This window comes from Indicator indicator, chromosome 3 (genome assembly GCF_027791375.1).
Source record: "Indicator indicator isolate 239-I01 chromosome 3, UM_Iind_1.1, whole genome shotgun sequence".
NCBI lineage: Eukaryota > Metazoa > Chordata > Aves > Piciformes > Indicatoridae > Indicator > Indicator indicator.
The window spans coordinates 16,302,243-16,329,465 of NC_072012.1; the positions used below are offsets into that span (position 1 = coordinate 16,302,243).

At 40.1% G+C, this 27,223-nt stretch overlaps 1 protein-coding gene across 8 annotated transcripts in view; it reads left to right on the plus strand.

Annotated features, from left to right (window-relative positions):
- Window positions 1-27,223, plus strand: part of CELF2 (CUGBP Elav-like family member 2) — a 241,067-nt gene that overhangs the window by 138,943 nt on the left and 74,901 nt on the right. For all 8 annotated transcript variants that reach the window (XM_054399924.1, XM_054399923.1, XM_054399925.1 and 5 more), the window contains one exon: window positions 5,633-5,715. In XM_054399924.1, the coding sequence (XP_054255899.1) occupies window positions 5,633-5,715 (83 nt within the window). The remainder of the gene's footprint in view (window positions 1-5,632; window positions 5,716-27,223) is intronic.

Consider the following 27,223-nt stretch of genomic DNA (forward strand, 5'->3'; position numbering starts at 1 on the left):
ATGCACACACAAAAGTGAGCTTCATTCACAGAAAGAAACATAGCAGGACTTCACTCATTTAGCCTTCCAGGGCCTTCAGTCCCTTGATCTGTCAACCCCTTAGAATTCAAACGCAGCCTTTAAAGGAATTTTCAATTCACAACATGATGACTTTGTTGATGTCCTGAATGTGAATGTATTTTGAATTGAATTTGTCTGCCAGGATTCCATTACGTGCTAAAAGAATACAGAGTTCAATCATCAGATAATCATTATAGCTGTTTTGAAGTGTTTATTTTATTAGTCTAGAAGGTAAAGCAAATTTCATACTTTTAAGTTGTTGCAGGCCTTGCGAGACGCACTGATAAGCTCTTGTGTGTCTATACCCTATGGTTAGGGTTCAGATACTGGCAGCAGGTGATAATATGCACAACACAGGAGAGATTCAAACTGACAAATTTTGACAGCTGAAAACTATAGAAACTCATAAATTAGAGCAACAAATACAAGTGACTTTTTTTTCTCTCCTCTATCTTTTCTCTTTTTGTTAATTCCCAAAGTTAAAATTTCAGGCCTGGGAAACTGCAGCACATTTTTCTGCAAGCAAATCAAAACCTCAGAACATCTTATAGGACAACATGTTTTAACTCCTACCTACATCCAAGACTTAGTTTCTCATGTCGATGCACATGTGCAGTTCCTGGTGACTTTAACCTAGGCATTCAGTTTAACGTAGTATATTCAGTTTAGGGAACTGTAAGAGACTTTTTCACACATGCAGCAAGATGGAGGTTGTTGTATTCATTCAAGCATGAAATCCTGGCTGAGAGATTAAGCCTTTTACACAGATCCCAGTGCTGTCAAATGCCAGCGAGGCCTGTGTATGCCACATCTCTGAGTGGAGGAGAGCTTCCTTTTGTTACTTGTTCAAAATTAGGAGTGTAAACAGCTCTCATGGAGTAATTAGTATGTGTTTGAAATGGGAGAAAGTGAAAAAATAATGACACGTTGGAGCTCCTAGCAATGTCGTATGGCTGTGTCTTACAGCCTAACAAAGCCGTATCTGGGATGCTGGGTGTCACAGGTGGCTAATGTGGGTTCTAGAGCAGAAGTCACATGGGAGGAGAAGCCCCATTGCAGTAGGTCACTGACAGCTCTCTGAAAAAATCATCTTGCTCATATCAGGAATGGCATTTTTTGAAGCTTTATTGTGAAAACTCTGCAGTTTATCTTAATTCTGCAACACCACAAATGTCCTCCAGAAATCCAGGTTCATTTTCAGCAGAAGTTTGTGAGCACAGTGTGTGAGCTCTTTTGTTTTGTTGTTTTTTTCTTGTTCATTCATAACTTGTAAATGGTTGCTTTAGTGAAGTTGTGGCTGTGTGATCTCCATGTAATCCATTGCTGCCATCTTTGACAGTGACTCCAGTAAAGCTGTTTCTAGCCATACACAAGGCTGATTGCCCCTGTCGGTGTCATGCTAAACAGGTTTATGTGGAAATTAAATAAATAAAATCTCTACCACTGATGCTAATTGGTGCCTTTGGCAGCCTGAGCAGCGACTTGTGAATTGAATGTGTCGTGGAGAATTGAATGTGTCAACTCTCTCCCAATGGCTGGGACCTTGAGGTCTTTTTCTGGCACTAAGTTTCCTTTGGAAAAAAAAAAAAAAAAGAAAGAAAAAGGGGGGGGGAAGAGAGAAAAAACAAGCTGAAATAAGAGATCTTTTCCCTTTTTTTTTTTTAATGAGGTGTTGAAGTTGAGCATTGTAGTGTACACACTGCAGAGTTTCTTCATCAGATGCTTTGAGAAGTAGGTCTGGTTTCTGCCTTTGTTTCTCAGGCATCCCATTTGTTGCTATTAGACTCTGTGCAGCACAGGGTGGCAGGTTTTATTCAGTCTGTTCAAGCATCTGGCAGAATAGCCATGAAGTTGTTGCCAGTGTCCTTAAGGGACTGTAGGGATCTGCATGATTCATTCAGTATTTTTTCTAGGTACAAAGAAGAAATATCTTACACTGTAGTAAATAACGGTTCCAAGTAGAGCACAACCAGCTTACCAAGACTCAGGAGATTTGCTGCTTTGGAGGCACTGACTGGCAGCACAAGCTCCTGTTCCTTTGGTCAAGAAGATACTAACCCAAATGGAGTTAAATTGGACGGTATTTTAGGCTGTTGAAGATAGCAGAACCATGTCCACAAACCAATTCACCTTTTTAGTTGTCTTGTCTAACAGAGGAGAAGGTTATCACTGTCAGACTTTTAAGTTATTGGATGTCAGAAAAGTTTAGTTGTGCTTCAAGCTGTTGTCAGATTTGTTGGTGATGAAGCCAAGATTATGTGTGCAGGGGGCTGGAAGAAGGAGAGTTGTTGTTTTTCTTTCTTTTCCCTCAGTCAGAAACGTACTTTTTTTTTTTTTCCAGAGGTGTCACTGATTTGTCTTTGGCAATATTACATTTTCTTAGGGAAAATGGAGGAAGGAAAGTCATTCCATGTCTTTTAGCAGGGGCCAGCCACCACTTCTAAAGCACAGATTAGCCCTGTCCTCTTATACAGGTGTCTTCCCTTCTGAAATTTCTGCAGAAGTGACTGAATTTGATATTCTCTCCCACAGGACATAGTAGTACTGAGCCAAAGGGATTATATGCTGGAGGCATCTTCAAAGTTGCAGCTACAGTGGTTTGCATAACTTGGCAGTGAGCTCCTCTGGAAAGCTGTAGTGTTTCCTTTGGGACTGTGTGCACTTTTGCCTTTTCTGTTCTGTGTTTTCTTGCTTTCATTTTTATCAATCCAGCCCTGACCTCTTCAGCAGATAGCTTCAGAATCAGGCATCCACAACTGGTGCCCACACTGTCCTCTAACCACAGCAAACTGTTTCTCATTTTGTTGTGGGTTTTTTTTTTAAGAAGAGCAAAAAGAGAAAAACTTCATTCATATGCATTTTCAGATGTACCAGTCTGTCAGGCCTAGAAGCCTCCATTTTTTTTCAGGGTCCATTGACCTGTCTGAAACATCTGCACGTTTGCCATTAAGCTGCTGTATTCTCCCAGTCCTCATTCACAGAGCCATTTTTCTCTCCTGCACTATTACTTCCCAAAAATTACTAGTTAAAGGATATTTCACAGTATATTCATCTTTCAAATGCAGTTCTTGCAAGTAGTGCCAAGAATGATAAACCAATAGATTTCAAATTTCTTATCAGAATGAATCCACAGAGCTGAAATGTAAAATTAAACTCTTCAAACCCATGGTAAAGGACTTTGTGATTGCAAAGTCGTGACTACTACTTGTTATTTTACCCTGTGAATGCTCTCTCCTGGTTAAAAAGCTTTATATTAAAAAGCTAATAAACCAGTGAAGAAACAGTAGAAGACAGACTGTGTGGAGCTGGCTGGCAGGATAGAAAAATGTTTTCTCAAAGTAACACTATTAAATGTCACAAACTTGGATTTCTTTCCCTTTTTCACTCTGGAATAAAATCTAAATTTGCGCCATTCTATTTGTGGAATAGAAGAACACAGGAAGCACAAACCTTAACAGGCTATGGCTGCCACAGTGCCACTCATCCCTGCCAGACAATGTTTGACTCATTGAAATAATTATTGAACAATATCATAAACTGAAATTTAATGAACATGTTGGCAGTATGGAAAATGTTCCTCTTGGCTATGTTTACTAGTGTCACCTGCCTGCCCATATATTGTATTGCCTGCCAGCACTTTCCTGCGTTAAGGAAAACCTCACTGTATTCCAGCTGGGAACACATCATTGCCTTTGCTTGTTATAAAGGTAATGGTCATCACTGGCCCATCTGGGAAGCCAGAGGGAGCATTCACGGTGTAATGCACAGCTTGAACCAAGCGAGCGGCAGCGGAGGGGGCCTTCTAGCTTCAGCCCTTCCTTCCAAGGTGTGGTGAGGGCCCCCTTCACACAGCTACTTGAGATGTTTGCTAGCTGTGTTCTCCTGTGCATGCTTTCTCCCTAGTTCTCCTTTGCGGTTACGGGCATGCTGCAAGGTTGAACGAAAGCAGGCATAGCAGGCAGGATGCAATGTTTTCACCTTGGTCAACTTTAGGGAGCTGATGCAAGCAAGATCTGTGCTCACTGCCCAAAGGACAGATTATTTTAGGTGTCACACTCCAGTGGACTCGGGGAAGACCCGAGAGCCAGAGTTTCTTCTATTTATTGTTTGGTTTTGACATTTCCCTTGAGTAGCAACACATCTCTTCCTGTGATTAAGCAAATAGGATTGTTTTCTGATTCATCAGCAAAATTTGCATCATCTTCTTTGATACAGAGTAGGTTTTTACTTCAGTAGCCACGTCTGCCTCCCAACCAGCATTACCCAGCACGTTTTTCCTCTTCCTATAGTGGCGGGGTCATTGAGCACCCTGTCTGTTGCCACAGGAATTTTGGGATCTTCTTAATGTTACATGGCTCCAAAGCAGGAGCTACTTATGTCCATGGGACAAGGGCCCTGCTGTATTTCTCCCATGGAAAGAGTAGCAACAGATTAGTCTCTAAATGTGTTCCTACATCATTGGTTTACTGTGCTGGGTGGGAGCTCTTTAAGTGTGAATTTTTATTCTGTCAATACCTGCAATCTTGTGTTATGCACGTACGTGTGTAAGTGATGCTTTCAAAGTAATTTTCCTCCCACTGGAAGTAAAGTCGAAGTCATAAGCTGGTATTGAGCATCCCACCTGCAACTTGGTTGCAAGGTCCTCCTGCAGTAAGCTCTCTGCATGTGTCCCATGCATGCCTAGGAACATAATTCATTGCCATGTGACATTACAGATTGCAGTAAGTCAAATCCTGGTCCTTGTTTCTTTGCCCCACACCTGTCATGTTACAGCTTTTCCCTGAGGATCTGTCTGTGAGCTCTGACCTCACCCTGGGGCTGTGCTGGGTGCCTGGGTTGTGTGCGCTGTGGGTAAAGTTACATTAGATGTTTGCAGTGGAGGAAGTGTCAGCAACTGTGTTTGGTCCCACAGACCACCCAGTTGTACCATGCTGCCACAGGGAAAACCATAGGATTGAGGCAACTAAAACTGCTTTATTGAAGGTAGACATAGAGAGTGAGCAGAGCCACACTTAACACTGGCAACAACGAGCAGTCTTCACTATTGAGGTGAATTTTCTTGTAGTTTATGTTTCATTCTTGCAGCTGAGATGAGTGTCCTACCTCCAGTCCTACCTGGTTTCAAACAGAGGGAACAAACCTTAGCTCTTACATGTAAGGCCTTTCAAATAAGGTCCTGCTTTAACCTGATTTTCTGCCTGGGGTGCAAAAATTAATTCCTACAGCTTGAGCTTGCCATATTGCTTATATTCAACATATAATGGGGAACCTTCAGGAAAATACAACCTTATTTACACTGTGCAAAGCCAATTGGATTTTGGTTAACCTAATTTCTAAGTGATTACAATTCACTAACAATGTAGGTGTGCTATAGATGCAATGCACAGGGGGTGACTTTTTATTTTAAGCTATACAAGCTTTCTTTTATTCACGTTATTCAGGCAGCCTCATGATAATTCACATTTCTAGCTCTCATGATGTGTTGTTCAATCACTGCTTTTTTCTCCTTCCCTATTGTACTCTCACAAATCATACTCACTAATTTCTGAAAGCTTTTCATTTCTCTCTATAGGTTGTTGTTTCGTAACATTTTATACAAGAAAAGCTGCTCTTGAGGCACAGAATGCACTGCACAATATTAAAACTTTACCTGGGGTGAGTACATTTACTTTTTGATCCTAAGTATTTTATTGACAGAAAAATAGCCCTTTTGCTCAAGATGCAGCTTGGTGCCCCAAATTACCTTGATCTCTTCATGGAAGGCAGCTAACCTGATGGTCTGTCCTGTAACAGTGCCAGTCCTGTAGCAATGGCATCATCTCAAAAGGCAGTTGCTCTTTTGTAGAAAGTCCTTTGGCTGGAAATAGTACTGATACCTGTGACTAGAGACAGTTACTGAAGTGCAGGGTAGATTCTGGGTTTTTTTTTCTATTTAAGGGGGAGGAAGGGGGGGAAAGACCATATGGCAGAAAAACATTGCACCACTGGGGCTTCTAGTTTGAAGAGGAAGAGAAGAGAAGAGAAAAAGACAGAATGCAGCCAACTTTGTTAAACTAAGCCTTTATCCATATGGCTTCTGAACAACCTGACTGCATTGCTGTGGTGGCTGCACATGAGGGTACTGTAGAGCACGGTGCGATTTAGCTGCTTGCACATTGTCATCCCGTTCCTTGCCATCATTTCTCCTGAGCAACCTGTTCTCACTGATGGCTCCCACCAGTGGTTGAAACAGTTATGATTTTGTTGTACAAAATGTAGTTTGTATTATCATACAGATTTATCATTCAGATTTAAGTCAGAGGGAGAAGTATATCACTGGTAATTGCATGAATTATCTGAAATCTTCTCTTTCTAATGTTTTCCTCTGCTGAATGTAGCCAAATATATTTGGGATGAGAAAGGAAAAATATAAAGGATGGAGGTATATTCCCTCCTGATGTAGGGAAAGTATTCAAGTATATGGTTGGAATGTATTGTTACAGGCAGAAAAACAAATAAATAAATGTATGCAACACTGTATAAATATTGACTGGACTGACAGTTATATGGCCCATATCTGCTTTAGTTCCTGCATGCTGCATGTGAAATTGGACGCTATGTGTTTGAAAAATTCACATCTGGCCAGGAGTTTATGCAATTGCTGTTAGGAAAGCCACCTCATCTGTCATGGAAATGGCTAACATAGAGAAGTATAGTGGGTAGTTATGTGAGAGAACTGATAATTCACCAGGGTAAAATTGAGAGTCCTTGGTCATTTGCAAGTGTAAATGCTGGAAGAGGTGGTAGGAAATCGGCAGAAGTAAACCGGCTACAGGGGTAAAAAAGGAAAATAGTGGTACTTCAGATTGAATGATGCTTTCCAGCAACTGGCCCTTGCAGGGCTCAGTGTCAAGACCCTACAACAGCAGGCATGGCTTTTGAGGTTGTAGTGGATCGGTGTGTAATCCTCAGAGAGAAAGGAAGGTTATCAGGGACATTTCCCTTTGAAACTCTTTTGGAGCTCAGGTTGAATCTCATCATCCTCTGGCTCTGCAACCTCAGTTGTTGGTTCTCATCCCCAGTGCCAGAGAATGCCAAGCCCTTGGAAGAATGCTCTCTAACCGATTTCAGCTATGTGTTGCACTTAACCCAACTAGTTGCGTAATTGCTCTCCAATATGCTTTAAGTCAAATGGCTGTGCTGAGTGGCTAAGAAGGGTAAACACTGCAGCAGATGTGGTCCTGAGCTGCTGGAGCAGTCCCCTGCCCAGCCAGCATTTCCAGGTCCAGGTAGGGTATGGAATCTTACCCTGAAACCCTGCCATGAGATCTATATACATCACTCCACTTAGAAGCAGTGAGGATCCTTTTGTTTGCTCCTATGTTCTTCCCTGAGCTCCAGGAGCTGGCTGCTGTGTTCTGAGAGGTTTTAGTTACCCCAGCAGGTAACTCAAAGAGGCAGACTCCTTCCATGACCTCCTCATGTACAGGTGGCAAAGCTGGCTCAGGTCTGTATTGCATCTTATTTGAGCAGGGCATCATTTGCCTCTCTGCATTTGAACAGCTAACAAGCATGCAGCAGTTACAGGCTACTATTCCTTTTGATTTTTTTGAACAAAGGTCAAAAATACTTTTTTTCTAATGCTATCTCTAGCTCTTTGTCATTTAAAACTTATTTTTTCAAGCTGTGTTTTTCTGTCCTGACTGTGAGGTTACAAACTTTTCTTTTAAGGAAATGTGAAAATTATATTCCCATGACTCTGGAGTCTGGGCTTTAAAAATATTCCTGATACTGCCAGAGATGTTAAGATCTTACTTTGAGATAAGTTGTTATACCAACTTCTTAAAGGGACACCTCTAACAAAGGCAAATGACTCAAATACAAATCTGTTACTTCTCTTTGGGAACCATTCACTGTATATTATGTAACATATTCTGTATTTTGTAAGTGCTGTATGCTGACACTCAGCATATGTGGTGCTAAACTAACTTAATTTAAGCACACTTTAACGTTGTGGCACACATGCTGAAAACTGTTCACATTAGCAGGATTCTCTTTATATGAATTTTAGCAATTTCCTTGTTGTTAGCTCTTGCCCACTGAGCAGCTTTCACTGAGTGAGCAGGGATCAGTAGTAGATGGAACTGTGTGAGAAACAGTTTTGGAGTAAATGGAAGCAATGTCCTGGCAGAGTTACAACAAGGGATGAAGAAAGATCAAGTTCATTTGGGCATCAAGTGTCGGCTTGCATCCAGTAAACAAGATTGGTATGTAGGAGGTTCAGTAATAAGAGGTCTCCTGGAAACAAGAGGATCGGTGCCTTCCACTTTACTGTAGTACCACCATGCATACTTAAATGCCCCAGGAAGAAAATCAAAGGCAAAGGCAGGTGATTTATTAGTGTAAGGTAAAGAAAGATGGCAGATGCAGGAGCAGGGGGCTGCAGGGATGCTATACTGCTTGGAACTCACCTACATTTTACCTGTACACAGGTGTAACTCACTGTGTACATACAGTGTACAAATTATTGCTGGGCTTAGTTTCTTCATTTCTTAAGTGCAGACCTGCTCCACATGGCTTGGTAAGCAGGTTTTGAATCAAGATTCGTGAAGCCAAAAAAAAGTGGGAGTTAAGTATAAAATCTATCTTCTTTCCAAGACCTCCCATTCAGTTTGATTTAGGCAGGTATTTGAACAAAGCCTGCAGTGCTCTGTTTCTCTACTTCTTGCATGGGCCTCAGCCTTAACAGAGACATGAAAACACAAGCACTTTATCTCTTCCTTTGATCTGTATCCTTTTAGTGGACATGAAGAAAATAAGACCAGACATAAATGATTAATGCAGAATCTTGGAAGAAAATATTGCAGGGTGCCTTGCTGTTTGATTACAAGCCTTGAAATTAGTCAACATTTCCATAATTCTAAACCAATATACACCTGTTTTCCCACTGTGATGTGAAGGCACAACTTAATTTAACAGAACCCCCACTGTGCTAAATCTCTCATTAAATACCAAGCTAGTTCTGTAATTTAAAGTTGCAGCACCACTATTTTAACTGAATTGCCTTTGTATTATAAAATTAATAAGAAGTTAATGATGCACTTTGCTGTATTCTCTTAGATTTTGTTTTCACAGCAACAACAACAAAAAAGATAAAGAAGAAAAACATGTCACCAGCTGACATCTCAAGGCTTTACTGGTTTTAATCATTTTTCTGAGGATAAAATTCATTCAAAAGATTTTTTTTTTAAATTTTTAAAAACTTTCAGTATAAGTAGGATCAAACATCATCTTTTTACACATGATTAGTATAATCTCTCTGTTAGTCATAATATTCCTTGTCATATAATGGAGCTTTTATCTTTCCCCAAAAAATGTCTTTAGATATCTCTTGTTATAGTAGGATTGCTACGAGGCAGAGAAAAAGATACAGAGTGTTTGAGAAATACAGGCATATTGGTTATATATGATATGTATCAACGAAATAGGGACAGTTGTCTTCTGTTTATTTGCTGCTGGCATCACAAGTAGCTTTTATGTCTTGTAAATGAACAACATGAATTTCCAGTCTTGGAACAGTGGTTTGGGTTTTGTTTTAAAAGGATGAAGGGAGAAAAAAGGAAAAGCTCAATTTGAATGTAATAATGATCTGCAAAGTGCTTACTTGGGATGAGATGTGGAACTGAGGCTTTAACCAGTCTCATCTTCATTAAGAATCTCATGGCTTTGTTGGAGGTGTTTAACTTCTATTCCCTGAACAAAATAATCCAATAAATTCTACTCATCTAAATTTGTTCTGTACCTTCAGTTAGATGCAATAATCTTAGTCCCTCCGTACTCTAATTTGCTACTTAGTGAAAATTGGCTTCTGTATAGAGAACAAACCACAAAGAGCTGAGGCACAGTCTGCTTTAGCCACCTTGTAGCACTGACGCTTTTTGTTTTAGTTTTAACATGCATTAATTTAAAAGCCCAATGTGCTCTGTTTTGCTGACTAAAGAATCGTGTAGGACTTCCTATCAAGAGTTAAGTGCAGATAGGTAACATGAGAGCATTATGTGTTGGTTGAATTCTTGGAGCTCAATAGATGCATAAATACACCTTTAGTCCCATGCAGAAGCTATTCGAAGTCAAGAATAAATGGGAATCCATTTGTAAAATCTACACCTAAAAATCTTTGGAGTCTATTCTGCCTTTGAAGTTGAACTGCTCTGACATGGTCACAATTGGTTATGCCTATATGTATATAGGGTGAGGGCATATGTGAGGGCAGTGAGACACTGGAACAAATTGCCCAGAGAAGTGGTGGATGTCTCATCACTGGAAGTGTTCAAGGCCAGACTGGATGGGGCTTTGAGCAACCTGGTTTGATGGAAGGTGTTAGAACTAGATATCTTTAAGGTCCTTTCCAACCCAAACCCATCTGTGGTTCTATATTTTGCATATATCCTCATAGCTAAGGTTATCACAGAAAATAATTAACAGCCTGCACTGATTTAGGCCACAGCACTCCTACACTGTTAACAGACTAATGGTTTACGTGGTTCTTATTTCAAGTGGAGTATATATATTCCAAGTAGCAGCAAACCCTTTGTATTGAAGTTCTGGCATGAAATTAGAACATTAGCTGTATGAATAAATTTAATTAAGGGTTTAACAATGGAGAAATACAGTTCTGAGAAAGCTCTTAAAATTTTAACAGCAAGATGAAGTTTGTAGGATATGTCTGCCTTCCAAAATATCAATGGCTTCCTTTTTTTGTCAAAAGTTGAGGGAAAGATATTTCATTTTTTAACACTGTAAGATCCATGACTGGTTTTATGAAATGCTGTTTGTGTGACAGTGAAACAGGACTGTCGTAGAGGGGAATTTTCTCTAAGTATTCTGCACTGGCTGTAAAGAAACTTTAGATTCCATCTAGGGGTGTTCAATATGAAAACTAGTTTTTGGAAAGGGACTTAGATCATTCTTATCCTTTGGTGCTCATTCACAGTAAGGTTCATTCTGCCCTGCACCAGACTGACAATCATCAACATGAATCTGGTCTGCCTTGGGGCTTCCCTTCACTCACACAGCCCAGCTCAGCTTTCATGTTGAGGGTAAACCACATTTGGTCTTGCTACATGTCATGGTGTTGATGTCGTAAGGCAGCACCACAGCCTCTCCTGGGCACAAGGCATAAGAGGTTGTAACATGGGAGCACTGTGCGGAATCAGTTTAGCAGGTTATTTAACCTTCACAATAATCTATTTTAAAATGCAGGCATCCATGACAACATACTATGAATCCACATTCACTTTCTGATAAAATACCACCTGCCCAACAAGAAGCAAAAAAACCCCAAGTATATTTCAGATGTTCATTTCATGAGCTCATTTCTGATGAATATCCTGGCATACTCCTTTCTCAAGTAACATTTTCATATCCAGTTTCCTTCTCTGCCTTATAAGTTGTCAGTACTATATGAATATTATGTAAAAATTACCTGTAATAAAAAGGTAATCATCCAATATGACTTGAATAATAGCCTGAATATGAGATATCAGTGACTTAGATTTGGACAAATAGAAAGGGAGCTCAAAGAGCAATTAAGTTAGTTAAGAGACTGGAGTGATTGATTTATGATGACAAATTAAACTAATTCAGTACCCATATAGCATGGCCAAATGCTGTTTAATGAAGGATTGGAAAATTCTAGAACTGTTTAAATTATAAAAATAACCAGATGGGAAAGCAGAGAATTCCCAGGGAGCGCCTATTCCTAGGAACTGAGCTATAAGACATTGACTGATGTTGAGAAAGTTAATCTGGCCCATTTCTTCCTTTAGAATACTATGCAAGTGAAACTATGTAATGATACATTTTGTCCAGCTCAGAAGTGATTTTTTTTTCAATTATGCAGAAATGCCACTTCCATCTCTGCCCCTCAAAAAACATTGACTTGACTTCATCACTTACATGAAAAATGAATATTTGCATTAAATTCAGATACCTTAGTAAAAAGGTTGGGTTTGCATCTACTGTTACTGTGAAACACAGAATGGATCACCAGCCATGAATTCATTTAACAGTGGAAAGTGACTTAGGAGCCCAGTGAAATCTCTGTAAATAGCTGAATTTGCAGATTAATGACAGAACAATATGTGTTGTACAGGCAGAGGGAGAGGGGAATAATTGAAAATAACTTCTCTAAGTTGAGCAAAGCATTTAATCCATAATTATATTGTCCTTTTTTCTCAGTGAAGGATGGAGTGCAGATTTGTCTTCCTGTACAGCCCCATTTTTAAGGTAGTGTTCCGGCATGCAGGAGAATGCAATTCACGTTCTCTCTGGCTTGCTTGTTGTAAGGATTTAACTTGTATTGACCTAACAGAAACTTCACCAGTGGACCTAGTTGAGAATGGAGGTCACCCTTTCTTCTCTTGAAGGTGTTCATTCCACTGAGTATGAAAATATCAGGCTCCAGTCAGATGGAGAGAAAGCAAGCAAAAGGACTTTGCTGACTAACACTGAGGGCAATGACTCGAGAACTGTGATATCTGGATATGAATCCATGCTCTCATAAGTACTTTTATTAGTTGGCAAAGCTTCAAATGTTTGGAAGATACTGTCCAAGAACAGGAAACTACAGTAAGATCCTTTGACCTGAAACACTGGGAGACGGAGTCTAAACCTTGATCTGCCTTACTTGGTGGGGGGCTAATGGCCCAGCCTGACCCCTGGGGTATGTCAGAAAGGTGTAGAGCTGCACTGGCTATGGGCATCAGTGAGCTATTTCAGGTCCTGGATGATTGTATCAGACTGCTGGTTTTCCCTGATGCGGCAGATCTGCTGAGAGGCAGGGGCACATTAGCCCAGCTGCAAATGCAATCAGATGCACACTGTCTCTTTTAGAAAGCTCTTCTGGAGTAGTTCAGGGCTAATTTTGCACAGCTTTGTAATATAATGGAATTATAGAATTGTTCCGGTTGGAAAAGTCCTCAAAGGTTATCGAGTCCAACTGTCAACCTAAGAACACCATGGCCATTAAACCATGTCCCAAAGTGCCATGTCCACATGTTTATTGAACATCTGAAGGACGGTGACTCCATCGCCTCCCTAGTTGAATGGAAACTAAATAACACAAAATACTGGCTTAACCTCAGAAGAGTTCCCTAATATGAAGCCCATCCCCAGACTGTTCTGGCATGTGGCACTGGGCTTTACCTATGATTTCCATTATTCCAAACAGTTCAGGTCATAATTTCGCAAAATACCTGCAGAATTTAGCCTCCAACTTAGAACATCATATTCAGCAAGGCTGGAGGATCTGTTCACAGAATATTATTTTCAAGCTGGGTACCCAGAAATCACTGACTGGAGAATGCACTTCAGAACTGAAAGCTCTGAACAAAATTGAGAGGCCATCACTGGAGTACTCTAGGGTATTGCAAAGCTCACCAAGATTTGGGTTGGGATGCTTTAGCTAAGGGTAACAGCCCAGGCACTCTCTTAGAGAGCTATTTATCCTCTTGCTGGTATTAGCTGTTTTCTGTTATCCAGGATGGAAAGTGCAAGTACTTCAGTCAGCCTCATTAGCACTATGACATGAGCTGTTAGAATTGTCTTCATAATGAAAACTAGTTCAGGGAGCCTTCCTAAATGTCTGACTGTTCCTACAACAGTGAAATTAGAAAGGCATATCATAAACAACATCAGGAAGTAACATCATTAGAGATGCCCTTGGATGCCATGTACCTTTCTTCAACAGCAATATTTGGCCCCCATGGACCTGAGTTGTGACCAAATAGCCTGGGCTTCATGGTGTGTTTATGGCAGGGAGAGTGTTTGTTTAGCATCCTTCTGCTGTTGTGTCCAACCCGGTGAGCTGTGCTGCCTCTTACAAAGACCTCTGCTGGGTGGTCTGTGCCTCTGTGCATTGCTATCAAAGGGATGTGATGTTGTCTCATTTAGTGTTTGTGCTCCCATGGTGGTGCAGGAAGCTGAGGCATCTCTAGCTAGTTTTCTCCGCTCTCAGTCAGGTAATGAACCACACCGTTTAGATACACCATGCTGCTGTATGTGACAACATACATGCTGAGAGAGAAAACGTAAGCTCTGTCTTCTCTGTGGTCATTAGAAACCCCATATATTCTGGAAAAACAGGTGGAACAGGGTGACTTGACTGAGCCTTCTACTCTAATAACACACTTTGACCAATTATATTCTGCCTAATTAAAAATACTCTTTGCAGACCCAGAGAGATAAAATTGATTTTTTGCTCATTCTGGGGAAGAAATGATCATCAGTTTAGTTGAAAGAGCCACTTCTTTGTCTGCTGTTCCCCAGTGGTGTGCAGAGCAATCCTTTCTCTTTTTGCTAGCAGAGTCACTGAGGCTGCTAGAAACATTCAGGGATTCATTTGGGTGCAGGCATCTCTTTGGGGACACTATAATGGGCCATGAATTCCCACCCTGAAAAGTTAAGGAAGACCCCTAGTTGCACAGCTTATATTTCAGGCTCTTGGTGCATGGAACAACTGATCAGCACTCTTTAAAACAGAAACTAAATGTCATTAAAGTGTTAAATACTGTTTAACAGGAAAATCAGTATCAGAGTGGCCAAGCATAATGTTTGTCTAATATTTGGAACAGTCCATTTTTTCACTTATAGCTTTGTTGAAATCAGTAATGGCTTTGCTCCCAGAATGTAGCCTAGTATCTCCAGGAGCAGAGAGAAACAGTCACTGAAAAACATTCCACCATAACACCATTTATTAGCAAACGCCTGTCTCTACTGCCTTGTGCCAGGGAAGTTAAAAAAGCAAAAACTGCAGAAGAAAAAGAACATTGAACTAAATAGAGTCTTAAGCAGTGGTAAACAAAATGTAGCTTACTTTGTGGTTGATTTTTATCCAGCTGCAGCCAAATATCAAAGCAATATCAAAGGAAAACTACCCATTAATTAATTCAGACTGACTTCACAAAGCAAGCTGGAGCTTTAGCTGATATCTGATTCTGACAACTTCCTAATCTTCACAAGTTGTCATTAGAATGGCATTAAAGCAGTCTGCAGTCAATCCCAGCTCTTGCCCTATTGTAACTCAGAGATGGGCTCTCTCCCACTGTGGGGAGGGTATGGGGGGCAGGGAAGGGGAAGAGATACACAAGCAGGGGTTAGAATACACAACTTTGCTTCTTTGCAAATGGAATTTGCAATGTATCAGGGAATCTTGTGAATACGTTGCCTTTTTCGTTCATTCTAGGAACACTCACTCACCCACCCCGCCCCCCTTGCCATTACAAATTGCAGCCAGTGGAGATTTTCTCTTCTGAAGGAAAAACACAGGTTAAAAAAACTGAGAAAGAAGCAAGCTCATGTCTCAAAAGATTAATTTGAAGTCTGTAATGATCTTTAAGTATGAATAGAGCCTTATCACTGATTTCCAGATAGAGAACATAGGATTCTGGGTTGACTAAAATAAGATTGTAGAAAATAAAACACTAATCAGAGGGTAAGATTAGTTTTAAACTAAGAACTGAAAATCAGGTACCTCCATAAGTGAAGCTTGTAATTCTACCATGAAAATAAACAAAACACCCTTGTGCACCTTACCACTGCAAGAATCTCTTGATGGGATTACAGCCTCATGCAGAGATGTAAGGTATGCAAGCCCTTTATATTTCTGTTCAGCTGTGAATGGCTCAGATGATTGAAGGGAGTTTATGTTCTAGACCACCACTTGAGCAAGTACAGCAACTAATACTATTTTGTGGCTAATTCATGACAATCCCTTAGAGGAAAGTGTGCTGCATTATCGTGTAGTATGTTCATTTTAAATATTGCAAGGAATACAGAGAGGATAAAGGGTGTTGCAGGAGTGCCTCAGTAAGCATCATGGCACCATGGATGTAGATATTGCATTTATTTCCTCCAGGCCCAAATGGTGGTGACAAATAAGAATTATTTTTGATTGTAGACAGAAATGAGGATTTACCATCATAAAAGGTGAAACAAAACTTAGATCAAGTATCAGGAAATAAAAACAGTTTCTGTCCAATTAGAATAATCTTCTAAAAGTTAAATCCTAATCCATAGGGGCATTTAAGGTAGGAAAGAATTAGAAAATATATGATAGGCAGTAATCCTGTATTGGCATTAAGTCATTCAAGATGAGCTACTGGGTTGTTTTCATCTCATATTTCTGCAGTTACAAAGAAGTGAAAGAAATTGCTATGCTTGTGGGAATATGGAATCCTGCTATTTTGTACAAAAACGTGATTAACAAAAAAAAAATATGTTGGTAAGAGCTACAGTCATTTTAAATGCTGTGCTTATTGTGATGGTTTGAAACTGTCTTTTTAATTTTTCCTTGCAAAATTCAGAACAGAGAAAGTGAAAGAATGTAAATAAGTCACTATTGGGTGTAAGAAAGCAAAATACTGATTGTTCTAAACACTTCCATTGGACAGATAGAAATGTTTAAGAACTATTACCCAAAACAAAGTAGGCATTCGGCACATTCTGCGTTCGGCAGTGGGGGCAGTTGCTGGGCTGTCTGGTTGCTGTTTCTTCTTCTCTTCTGGCTGAAGATAACACACTGACCTTGGCAGCTAAGTTAACAACTTTCTGTTTAACTAACTCTGCTTCTCTGTCCAGGGGGGTCTGGGGGAAGCTCCTGGGAGAGAGAGAGGCCCATTTGGGAGGGTCCCCTTGGGGGGAAGCAAAGGGAGATCGGTTGTGCTTTTCTGTTGATTGTATATATTTGTGAATGTTGTGAATTTTGTATATTTGTACATATTCATTGCATTTCATTGTAGATTTTAGACTCTGCTTGTAAATACAGCTTTTTCATTTGCTTCCAGACTGGGCTAGCCTGGTTATTTTTGGGGGGGGGGAAATTTCAGCTCACACCGACACAGCTTATACACTTGAGTCTGGGAGGCTTTGAGGGTTACTCAGGCAGGCATGTCCCTTGCCTCTTGTGACCCTATTCGTTTTGCAAAGAATGGCATGGATTTATCCCAGTTTAAAACTAGCCTGATAGTTAACAGCTCTCATGTCTGGCACTTGTTTTCTTCCCTGTTGACATGAAAGCCAAAAATAGAGTGCAACTTGGTGAAAATTTCTTTTCTGCGTCCATGCCATCCTCCCCTGTGTTTTCATTGCCCTCTGTTAGCTTTACCAAAGCTGCATCAGCCCTCAGGCTGCATTAGCCCCACTCAGAAAAAATGGCCTATGCAAAGAAACCAGGAGTTCAAGACTAACCAGTAGCTCCAAATGTTACCTTAGGAGCATATAGGATGAATGATGTGAGAGCTTTGAGCTCAGCTGGTTTTATCAGAGGACTTTCCTGGTAGGTCTCTGTGGCTTCCAGCTGTTCCACCTGAAGCCATCTCTCCAAAGAGATTTCTTTGACCTTTAGGCAAGTTGTGTGTTAAGATGTTACTCATGGGGCACGATGCAGAGAAAACATCTAATTGGGTAGAATAGCAATATAAAGAATAAGTAAGAGAACACAACTTTTCACATACTGACATTTATAGTCACTGGATAAAGCATATTGCTGTTCTTTTCAAAGGAATCAAGGGGCCCAGTCTCTGGAAAAAATGCATTAAGGTTCCTCTTTGGGGTCAGATACTAGTTCAGAGCTTTGCAGATGGGTGGAGGCAGGTTGATTTTGGTCTCACTGGTCCAGATACGGTCCCATTCACTAATGAAAGCTTACTCACAGCTCGGTCCAAACACGATAGCCAGCTGGATCCGACTCATTCCTCAAAAATATATGTTTTGCTAATGTTGTCCATTTGGATTTTTGTTTTTTTAGCTTCCCAAGCACCTATTGAGGGAAATATTTGAATACATTAGAATTCCTTTAAGAACAGCATTATAAATGTACACTGCATGATGAGAATGAATAAAAAATGTTTTCGTTATCCCAAAGTAAACACTGGCAAAACACATTAGCTAGAGAGGTGCTAAAAAAATTAAGGAGAATGCATTCATACAAACAGGGGTTAAAAATTACATGGTTCCTGACTGTGATTCTTACTGCTGTTCATGTGTATACACTACTGGACAATCATATTTTTTGTGTGGACAGCATGTGTTTGTGTATGCTTGTGGCTAGAGATTGCCCTAACATTCTGTTTTCATGGATTGATTGAACATCAAGCTATATTTTTTTTAATTCTCTCCCTACAGCCAGATTATTTCACCACTGCAGAGTATTGGCATAACCCTGAAAGCTTTTATTTGGATGCTGATACTGGTTATTTGTGGAAAATTCCTGTAACTTCAGCTCATGGAGAGCTTAAATAGAATTTATGAGCCATATCCTCATTTGGTGTAAAATATTATGGCTCTGCTGGTAAAACAATAAAACTGTACTATTTATCTCCGCTGATCTCAGTCAGGAGAGTACGGTTTTTGACATCTTCATTCAAAAACCCTTTTCTACCTGAATGCTTTGGCTATTCAGTGCAATATTTATGGAGGCATGGACATTGACAAGTAGTCTGGGGGTCATATCTGACCTTTGAAAAAAATCTAGATTAGTCTGTGTTTGGTAGTAAGGAGGAATTTGGCTGACTGACTGACTACTGGAAAAATGGGAATTGTGAATCAAGACAAGTATTCTAGACTCAGAACTGCTCTTTGCTAAACTCCACCTTTGCTAAATGAAAATGGCAGCAGCCCCACATCATAAGTGCCAACTCTTTCTATAAATTGTAGCCTTTGCTCTAATTCAAAAGGTAGAATTTCAATAGAAGTTATAATTTGGATGCTTTGGGGGCTTATTTTAGACTTACCTCAGTCACACTTTTTAGCTGAAAGATGTTCTTGCTAGTACATTGTAATGCAAATATGAAATCTTTCCAACAAGAACTTTAGGGGGAAAAAAAAAGGTTTGCATTAAAAAGAAAATCCCATAGCCTAGAATTTGAGTTTTATACCAAATAATAGACTCTAGTTTATGTTAGAAGAGGAGATGAAGTGTGTTGTGGGATCAAGGTGACCTTCCTTGCTGCAGAAAGAGTCAGGCAGAAGATCCACTCAGTAAATGAACAGAAAAATCTGTGATGTGAAACTGAGAAAGTGGTTGAGGCTTGTTTCTCTTATTGAATGAAAGGCAAAAATGGAGAAGATATGTATTGATGAGATAGAGTTGTGAAACAGAGGACCCCTGACTATGCTTTCCTGTCTTTCTGAAGTGTCGCTGATCATTCCCTTTAAAGGATTATTTCCTGAATTTCAGCTTGGCAAAGGTGGAGGATATTGCTGAGCATAATCACGTGGTCTTTTTCCAGAGCATAGTTCATAGAGGAAAGAGTATATGCAAGCACAGAACAACGTAAATCTTAAAATAAAACTTCTGCAAAACAAGCATTTAATATCCTGCTAGCCATGCCCTCAGTCACAACCAAATTTGTGTTTTGCATTACAAAAGCCATTGCATGCTTTTAAAAACCTTTCATTTAAACTAAATTTTTTCACAGTCATCAGTTGCCTAAAAGAGAATTTATCTTGGTTTTATGTGAGATTGTGGTTCAGAGGGACAAGAAGGAGGGATTTCTTCATTTACTGATGAATTTCTAAAAGTCATCCCAGATGTTTATGTGGAATCAAAGGAATTTATATAGAAAAGGAGGAGTTTTCATGTGGACCAGGTTCAAACATTGACGTCCTAAAATGGTGCCCACAGCCTGAGCTACTTGGAGATTTCCATTTGGCATCAGGAAAGATCCTGAAGGAGGACCAAATTTCCCTGAGCATGCCATCAGGACTCAGTGCTTCCTAAGCAAGGGACTTTTGCTAGGAGAAGAAATGTGAAATATACCTTTGCAGATCACTCAAGTAAGCATAAGTCTCTGCTTTGCTGTCTTCCCCTTCTAAGGTGTTTAAGGGACATTCCTGTTGGAGGTGAGAAGACCTTTCATAGAGGATAGAATGACAGGTAGCATGTTTTGACATTACTTTTGTCTCTGTTTTCCAAATATTAATATGAGGGGTGGAGAGGAATGGTTCTCTTCGGTTTGAAGGAAAAGTACTCCTTTTTAGGTTTCAGCCTCTTGATGACTTCTGGAAACCAACGCCCAGCTATTGAGATGGAAGGAAATACAGCTTCAGAACACTTGAGTCATGTCCAGTGGGACACTGAATGTGAGGCTTGTGTCATGCTGGGAACTGAGTCCTGGCATCTTAGATCATGCTGGGCAAATCCAACCGATGCAGCACAAGGTTGAATTATTAGCTGAGATCCCAAATCCACAACAGCTTGGCTGGCATTTGGCTCCTACAGATATCCTGGATCATTGCTTCAAGTTCTTACATTACTTCTTGAGTAAGGTATCTAGGGAGTAGGGCTATAAAAATAAAATGCTTATGTGGAATACAAGGCTCATTACAGCCTTGCCTATACCTAGTGATACAACTACAAGATTTCAGCTTGAGAGACTTGGCTTTGGTTGCAGAATAATTCCAGATGAATCACATGTAGGCTCTGCTCCTTTTTTCCTTCATCATCTTCCTTTCTGCTAAAAAGAGATAGCAGCAGTAAGCACCCCACAGTGGTGGTAGGAGGAGAAATCAATTAGAGCGTGAGGACCTCAGGGTCTGCTGCGGTGCGGACAGCTCGGCTGCCTCCCTTCAGATAGTCATTGTGGGCAATGTGGTGCCTTCCCTGCATGACACTGGGCTGTTCCACCACGCTTCATTTTCTCCTCAGAAACATGGGCAGTAATTTTTGCTGCTCACGGTTACCTTGAATGGGTGCTAAAACTCAGTCAATTAATGTCACAGAGAGACTTCTGTTATCTTTCTGTGCCTTATCATTTTAATGCAAAGGGAAAAAAACCAACACACTGACATGCAAACTTCAATTGGCAAAATGTCAACAGAAGTTATTGCCGCTCCAGATGAGATGGATAACTCTCGCTGTTAAAATAATATCTGATGTCTTGCTCAGATGTCTAATGGGTTTGCTTTTTAAGCATGGATGATACAAAATATCCCCAAGGCATTATTCCCAACAAGATATAGAATCCCACTTAATGTCTATTTTTAGGATTGGCTAGGTTCTGTAAAGGCTCATTTGTTTGAAGAAAAGATAGTTAATCGCTTTGATTTCCATGTGATTTTGAAGAGAGAAATTTGGTTATACCTCCACTCTGTTTGGCTCGCATGTGTCCTGGAGTTGTTGCCATTTGTGTGGGTGGTAAGAAATTAAGGAACTAAATAAATGGAGTAGAACTGCTAACAGAGCAACAGTAGTTATTTGTACATTACAAAGTGAAGTTGTCACTTCTAAGACCAGTAACTTTTTCATTTCTATACAAGTGTACAACTTTTAAAGGCAAGTAAGTGTTATACCCTAATTAGTAAATGTACAGGAGGAACAGCAGCATGCAGGGGGGATTGTGAAAGGGTTCACTAGAACATTATTATTATTTTGAAGCACAATGTTGTTTTTAGTCTCAGGCTAATGTTCAATTTAACTTGAATTTGAAACACTGAGTGTAATGGATCACAAATGACTGAATTGGAAAGCTTCCAAAAGTTGTTGAATTTCAGCAGTTTTAGTGTTCTCCAGTGAAAGAAACAACTTGTTTTAAGCAAGCTATATGCTTGTTTCTGTGCTCTAAATAGAAAATAATTATGTTACACATTATTGCTTGAACTATATTTGGCATCCACCAGCAATACTTGTTTTCTTCTGCTTCTCTTTCTTCCTTCTTCCCTTGCTCCCTCTATCTCTCCTTCCAAAATACATGCATATATATATATATGTGTGTGTGTGTGTGTGTGTCTGACAGTAATCTAGAAGTCCAAATAACAGATCACATTCTTCCACTACTAAAATTGTATGAATACCTGACACAGTTTAAATCCCTTAAATTGGGATTTATGAAAGGATGACAGCAAACAATCTTCTAGCTATGCCATCACTCAGGCAGTTACAGCTACTGCTTTGCATTTATTTGTGAAAGACTATGTGATAGATGCACATTTTTCCTTCTTTTACCTGTAAATAAACGAAGGTAAATGATTTAAACCAATACTGGGAATCGAAAGCTCAGCCTATGACTGCAAAGCAAACAGAACTACAGCATTGCTTTCGGCACTGGTTAACACTTTCCTGTCTGGTGTGTGGGAATATTTAAGGGAATAACATGGGCCAGACACTGTTTCCACCAGGAGACACAGGCAAGACCATCCTGTTTCGAAAGGAAGGAGAAGTATAGCTGTGTAAATGCAAGCTCTGCCACACCACTTCTCTTAAAAGCCAGACAGCAGTCCCTTGCCTCTGCTATTCACTAGTATTTATTTGGCCTCAGAGACCATGCTGGTTCCCAGAGAGGTTCCCTGAAGCAGTAGCCAGATATTGACTGTGTAATTCAAGTTAGTTTGACCCTAGAGAAGTTGCTCTAAACAGTTGTCTTCGGTAGGATAATACAACTCTTTCACGTCTGGGAAACTTGTGTTACTTCTGAGTCACAAGGCTTTAAAAAAGCAAAATCAGTTGGCTCTGAAGTGATGTGAGAACTGTGTTCAATAGCTCCTCCAAAAGGATCTTACTGAAAAACTTGAGAACTGAAAGCTGATATGGGAGGCTGGGGGAGGTGTGTAGAGGTGTCTGCACATAATAGTCCAAAAAAAAAAAAAAAAAAGTGATCTCTGAAGACAATGAAAATCATTTAATTCTCTGGTACTTACAGATGATTTCTATTCTTCAATACATGGGTAAATACATTTCTTCTGGACTTTTAGACTCAGTGAAGGTGTTCAGGAACCTGGCAGGTACAGATTTGGGTTCTTCTTTTCCATAGACTACTGATCTAATTAACCTAATTAACTAATTGGATCAGGAGCTAGAATAAAACTTTAAATTTGTTTCCAGATCATAGTTAGGAAAATAATGTAAATTTTTCCCACTGTTTTTCATGCTGCTGCTTCTTTAGATGTTTCTCTTCTCCCACACCCTTAGCCTGTCCTTGTTGCTCTTTGGTTTTCCTATTTGTTCCATGGATTCGTTCCATCCTTCCCCCAAGAAGAATATTAGAATTTTATTAAGGTCTAACATCTCTTTTTTCTCTCTCCTACGTTGTCTCCTGCCATTTTACAATTCTGAGATGTACAAAATGTGGCAAAGTCCTATTTGGTTTCAACAATGATCAATGCTAGCAAGAAGCAAGTCCAAAAGTGCTCCAAATGACAAGATACATGCAAGCTGTCATCATTTTATCCTATTGCAGTTTGTTTGATTTGGATGTTACATGAATAACCCAACTTCTTCAAATTTACCCTTTGCTTGAGAGATGGTTTAGCTCAGTTCTGCATTGTGTTTCCCCACAATGCAGTCTGCAAGGGTGACAGGTAAGGGACAAACTGACCTGAGGCGTGGCTAGAATCTTATAGCTGTGGCAAATGACAGGGAAGACAGAAAGTGGACTAGTCTAAAAAGGGCTAAGTGCTCTAGATATCTGCTGATGGCTTTAAAGGGTTGTAGAACGATCATGAGAGGAATGGTAAGGAATGAGGCCTCATAGATAACATCCTCCACACCCATCCCCCAAACTCCCATGGTGTAAAGTCAGACAGTGCTTGACTCTACAGGACTTTTAGATGATGGTCTTTGAGTGACATACTGAGCTGGGTGAAGGCATAGGCAGGTTTATCTGCATTCAGGGTCCTTCTTAAGTGGTTTTCTTTCCTTAAGGCACAAGGAATGGCAGGAGCAAGGCACATGCAGTCTGCAGTGGCAGGAATAGAGAATAAGCTGCTAAAAGATCTAGTAACCATGTATGGAGACGGTTTTGCAATGCACTGTAAAATAGTTATTTTTTCATAGTGTAAATACTTGGCCGGAGGTTCAGAGGTGCTGAGGGCACCCAAATTCCACAGATTGAACACAGCTGCAACAAATTGATGCAGTCACGTCCTTCATCTTCACTGAAAATAATTTCCTGCTTTTTGATCACCAAAGTCCTCTGTAAGACAAACCTACTCGCATATGTAACAAAACACTTCTTACTAAACCAACCAATACCAATCATTTAGAGTGCTGACTGCCTCGGCATACAAACATTGCTTTACTCCCAGAAATTACTGCTTGCAGGAAGTCTTTTGCCTACCCAGTGTCTGAGTGCCCATTTCTCTTCAGAAAATGGATGGAAAGCAGGTGCCCAAAAGCCTTTTCACCAAATATGCTGACAGCTCTAAAATGAGTTTAAGCAATTGCCAGGGACACGGTGGTGAATCAGAGCACGCCAATCCCATGCTCAGCCATGCCTGGAGACAGTTTTTTCCCATTCACCCCTAGCACTCAGATTTTAAGATTACACATGATTTGAAGCATCCCTTGACGAAATAAAACACACCATAAGCTGATCGCCTTGTGCAACGTGCAAGCACACAATAGTAATCACAACTAATGACTCTGCTAAATGCTAGGCTGCACACACCTCCTTGTTTGGTTTTTGTTTTGTATACAGAAGGTAACATCGACTGAATAACTAGGATGCCAAGTTACAGATGGGGTTGTGGAATCGTATTTGACAGCCGATTAGAGTAATCTGACAGAAATGATGACTTAATCACCACAACAGACTCCAAATTCCCAGATAGAATTCCACCCAGGTTAATCTAATTTCCTTGCAATATTTTTGCCAGAAATAGACTCTTAGCCGGCTTGTTGTCTCCCATGCAGATGTCACATGGCTTTGACAAGAATGTAAATAAGTAGCGTTATTATTGTTGAAAAGATGACTTTGAGGCTCTTAAAACTGGAGTGGGTGCATGCCTTTGAGAGATTTTTGGGTTGCTCTGATGTGTGTTTTTCTCTAATGAAGTTGTATTTACATACAGTGGCATGTACTCAGGAGAAGGATGGAGAAAAAAGATGTAACTAGCCAAATGGAATTCTAGGCCATGGCTTAGGCCTTCTGCTGCCCTCAACATAGCCAGCGGCCAAATTCTCATTGACTTAGGGGGATTTTCAGAGTTGCATGTTTGACAACTGTTTCTTTCCCTTTTTGGATCCTGTGGCCCGCATCAGCACCCCTGCTTGGGATGTGCCCAAGGAGAAGCAGTGACATGCTTGGCCTCGGGCTTTGCATGGCCTCTGTGACTGCACAGGCAGCGGGTGGATGGAGCCTCCACTTTGCTGCCAGCGCTGCTGCAAGGCGCCGCACAACCTGGGGCTACAGGCGTTTTGCCTGCTTGTGGTTGTAAAACAGCAGCAGGGTGTGTTTTGAGACCTGTGGATAGAGACTGTGTAAACAAAAGGCACGTCGTGCTGTCACTAGTTGCACAGATTTGGTAGAGCTTTCCGAAATATTGCCAAGGAGAGGTTGTTCCTTACAGCCCATACTCCAGTCTGGTTTTGATATCCTCATGCACAGTGCTTGACAGGGGGTGCTGCTCACACTCACTGGGAACTGTGTTGCTCTCTTTTACTGTATGGTCTGAGCACAAGAAGATGTTAATGCCAGGCAACTATATACTGCACTTTTTCTTGCTTTTGCCTATTTATTAATTACCACTGTGCATTCACAAATACCACGTTTTCATAAGCAAAGCTTTCTTCAGGCACAGAAGAAAATGTTTCCTGGTTTCTATGCAACAATATGACATACTGAGGAATCACTTACCTTGAGATCCATAAGTGTATGGCTTTGTGATGTATAGCTACAATAACAGGTTTCTGATAAGACATGAAATCCTTCATTTCAGTAGATGACATGATTCTAGTGGGTGGCATCTAATTTGAAAAAAGGTTTATATCATCTATAATCTTTTGGAAAGCCTTGGATAGCACAGCTATTTTATTATTTTATAGCCTGCAGTTATACAAGCAAGATATAAAACGCATAGATTATTTTCTCTTTTGCTCATTGTAGAGTGAAAGGATAGTGCCTATTTAGCCTTTGTCTCTGCCCCTTTAATTTTCTTATTCACTGCACACTTCTTTAAGATTCATTCTTTTCTTTCCTTTTTCACACCTACTTTTAAATATTTTATGGGTAGGGAGCTTATAATATGTATTGTCACGGCAGTTGTCTCTAGAGGTCAGCAATGAGTTTAATAATGAGATGCGAACCAGTGACTTTGTAAAACCCATTTCAGGTTATAAATGGCATGTTTTATTGAATCTAGTGTTAAAGGTTGTTAACGTGTCTGTTGGTGATGGTCAGGGTTAAACAAGCTTCAACATGAGCCTTCTCATGTTGGGAAACTGTCGGTAATGTATTTTTCCACCTTCCTCTTCACTGAAGCCATGTTTGTGTATTACATCCATTTTACTGTGGGTGTTCTGCAGTTTCAACTCCCCAGGACAGATTGAATCTTTTATTAGTTCTGCATCGGTATAATTTTGTTAAGCACAACAGCATCACTCCTGACTTCAGCTTACTGATGAAAATTTGGATCGCAGTTTTTTACCAGGAACCTCTGAAATCAAGTCAGAACTCAGTTAAGAGTCTCGTTAAACCGTGTTTCATGTTTTGTGAGAATAACATTACTGACTTAATGAACTTGGGGTAATTGCGTACAACAGAAGAAGATAGTTTCTGATGTGGTAACTGTATTTGTCAGGTAACACCGATCTTTATGTCGTGACGTGGTGCTGAAAAATAGCTTCTTTACATAAATTTGATTTAGTTTCACTGGTTCAAGCAGTTTGAAAAGTGTAAGGCTTTTAATATTGTTGGAATTGCCTTCATTCAAAAGGGACATATAGATGCAGCTATAAAGAGAGATAGATCCTCTGTCTATAAAAGGTCTGGATTTGAGTTGGCTTTTTCATCTATAATCTGCATATTCCCAAATTTACAATCTTAAATTTTCTTTCCTCTGTTTTCTCACTACTCCATTGCTGTTCAAAGATGTCAATACTTTCAACAGGCTCATGGAGCAAGTTACACCTTTTTTCTTCTTTCACTTTTTGCTTACTGAGCAGACATGCTGCATCACATTCCCATGAAATTAAAGTTTCCTGCAGTGTCCAATGTATTGTTGATGCCGGGATAAGTGTAAAGCGCTAGTTACAGCAGATAGAGTACAATAGAAGTTGCTTTTTTTTTAATATAAATTAGATCGAATAAAGAGTGGTGGCAGACAAGTGCTGGGGTATTAAAGTCCTTTTGGGAAACAAATGATTCAGAGAGAACAGAATTGTTAAAATCGAAGCAAATTTATGCATCCT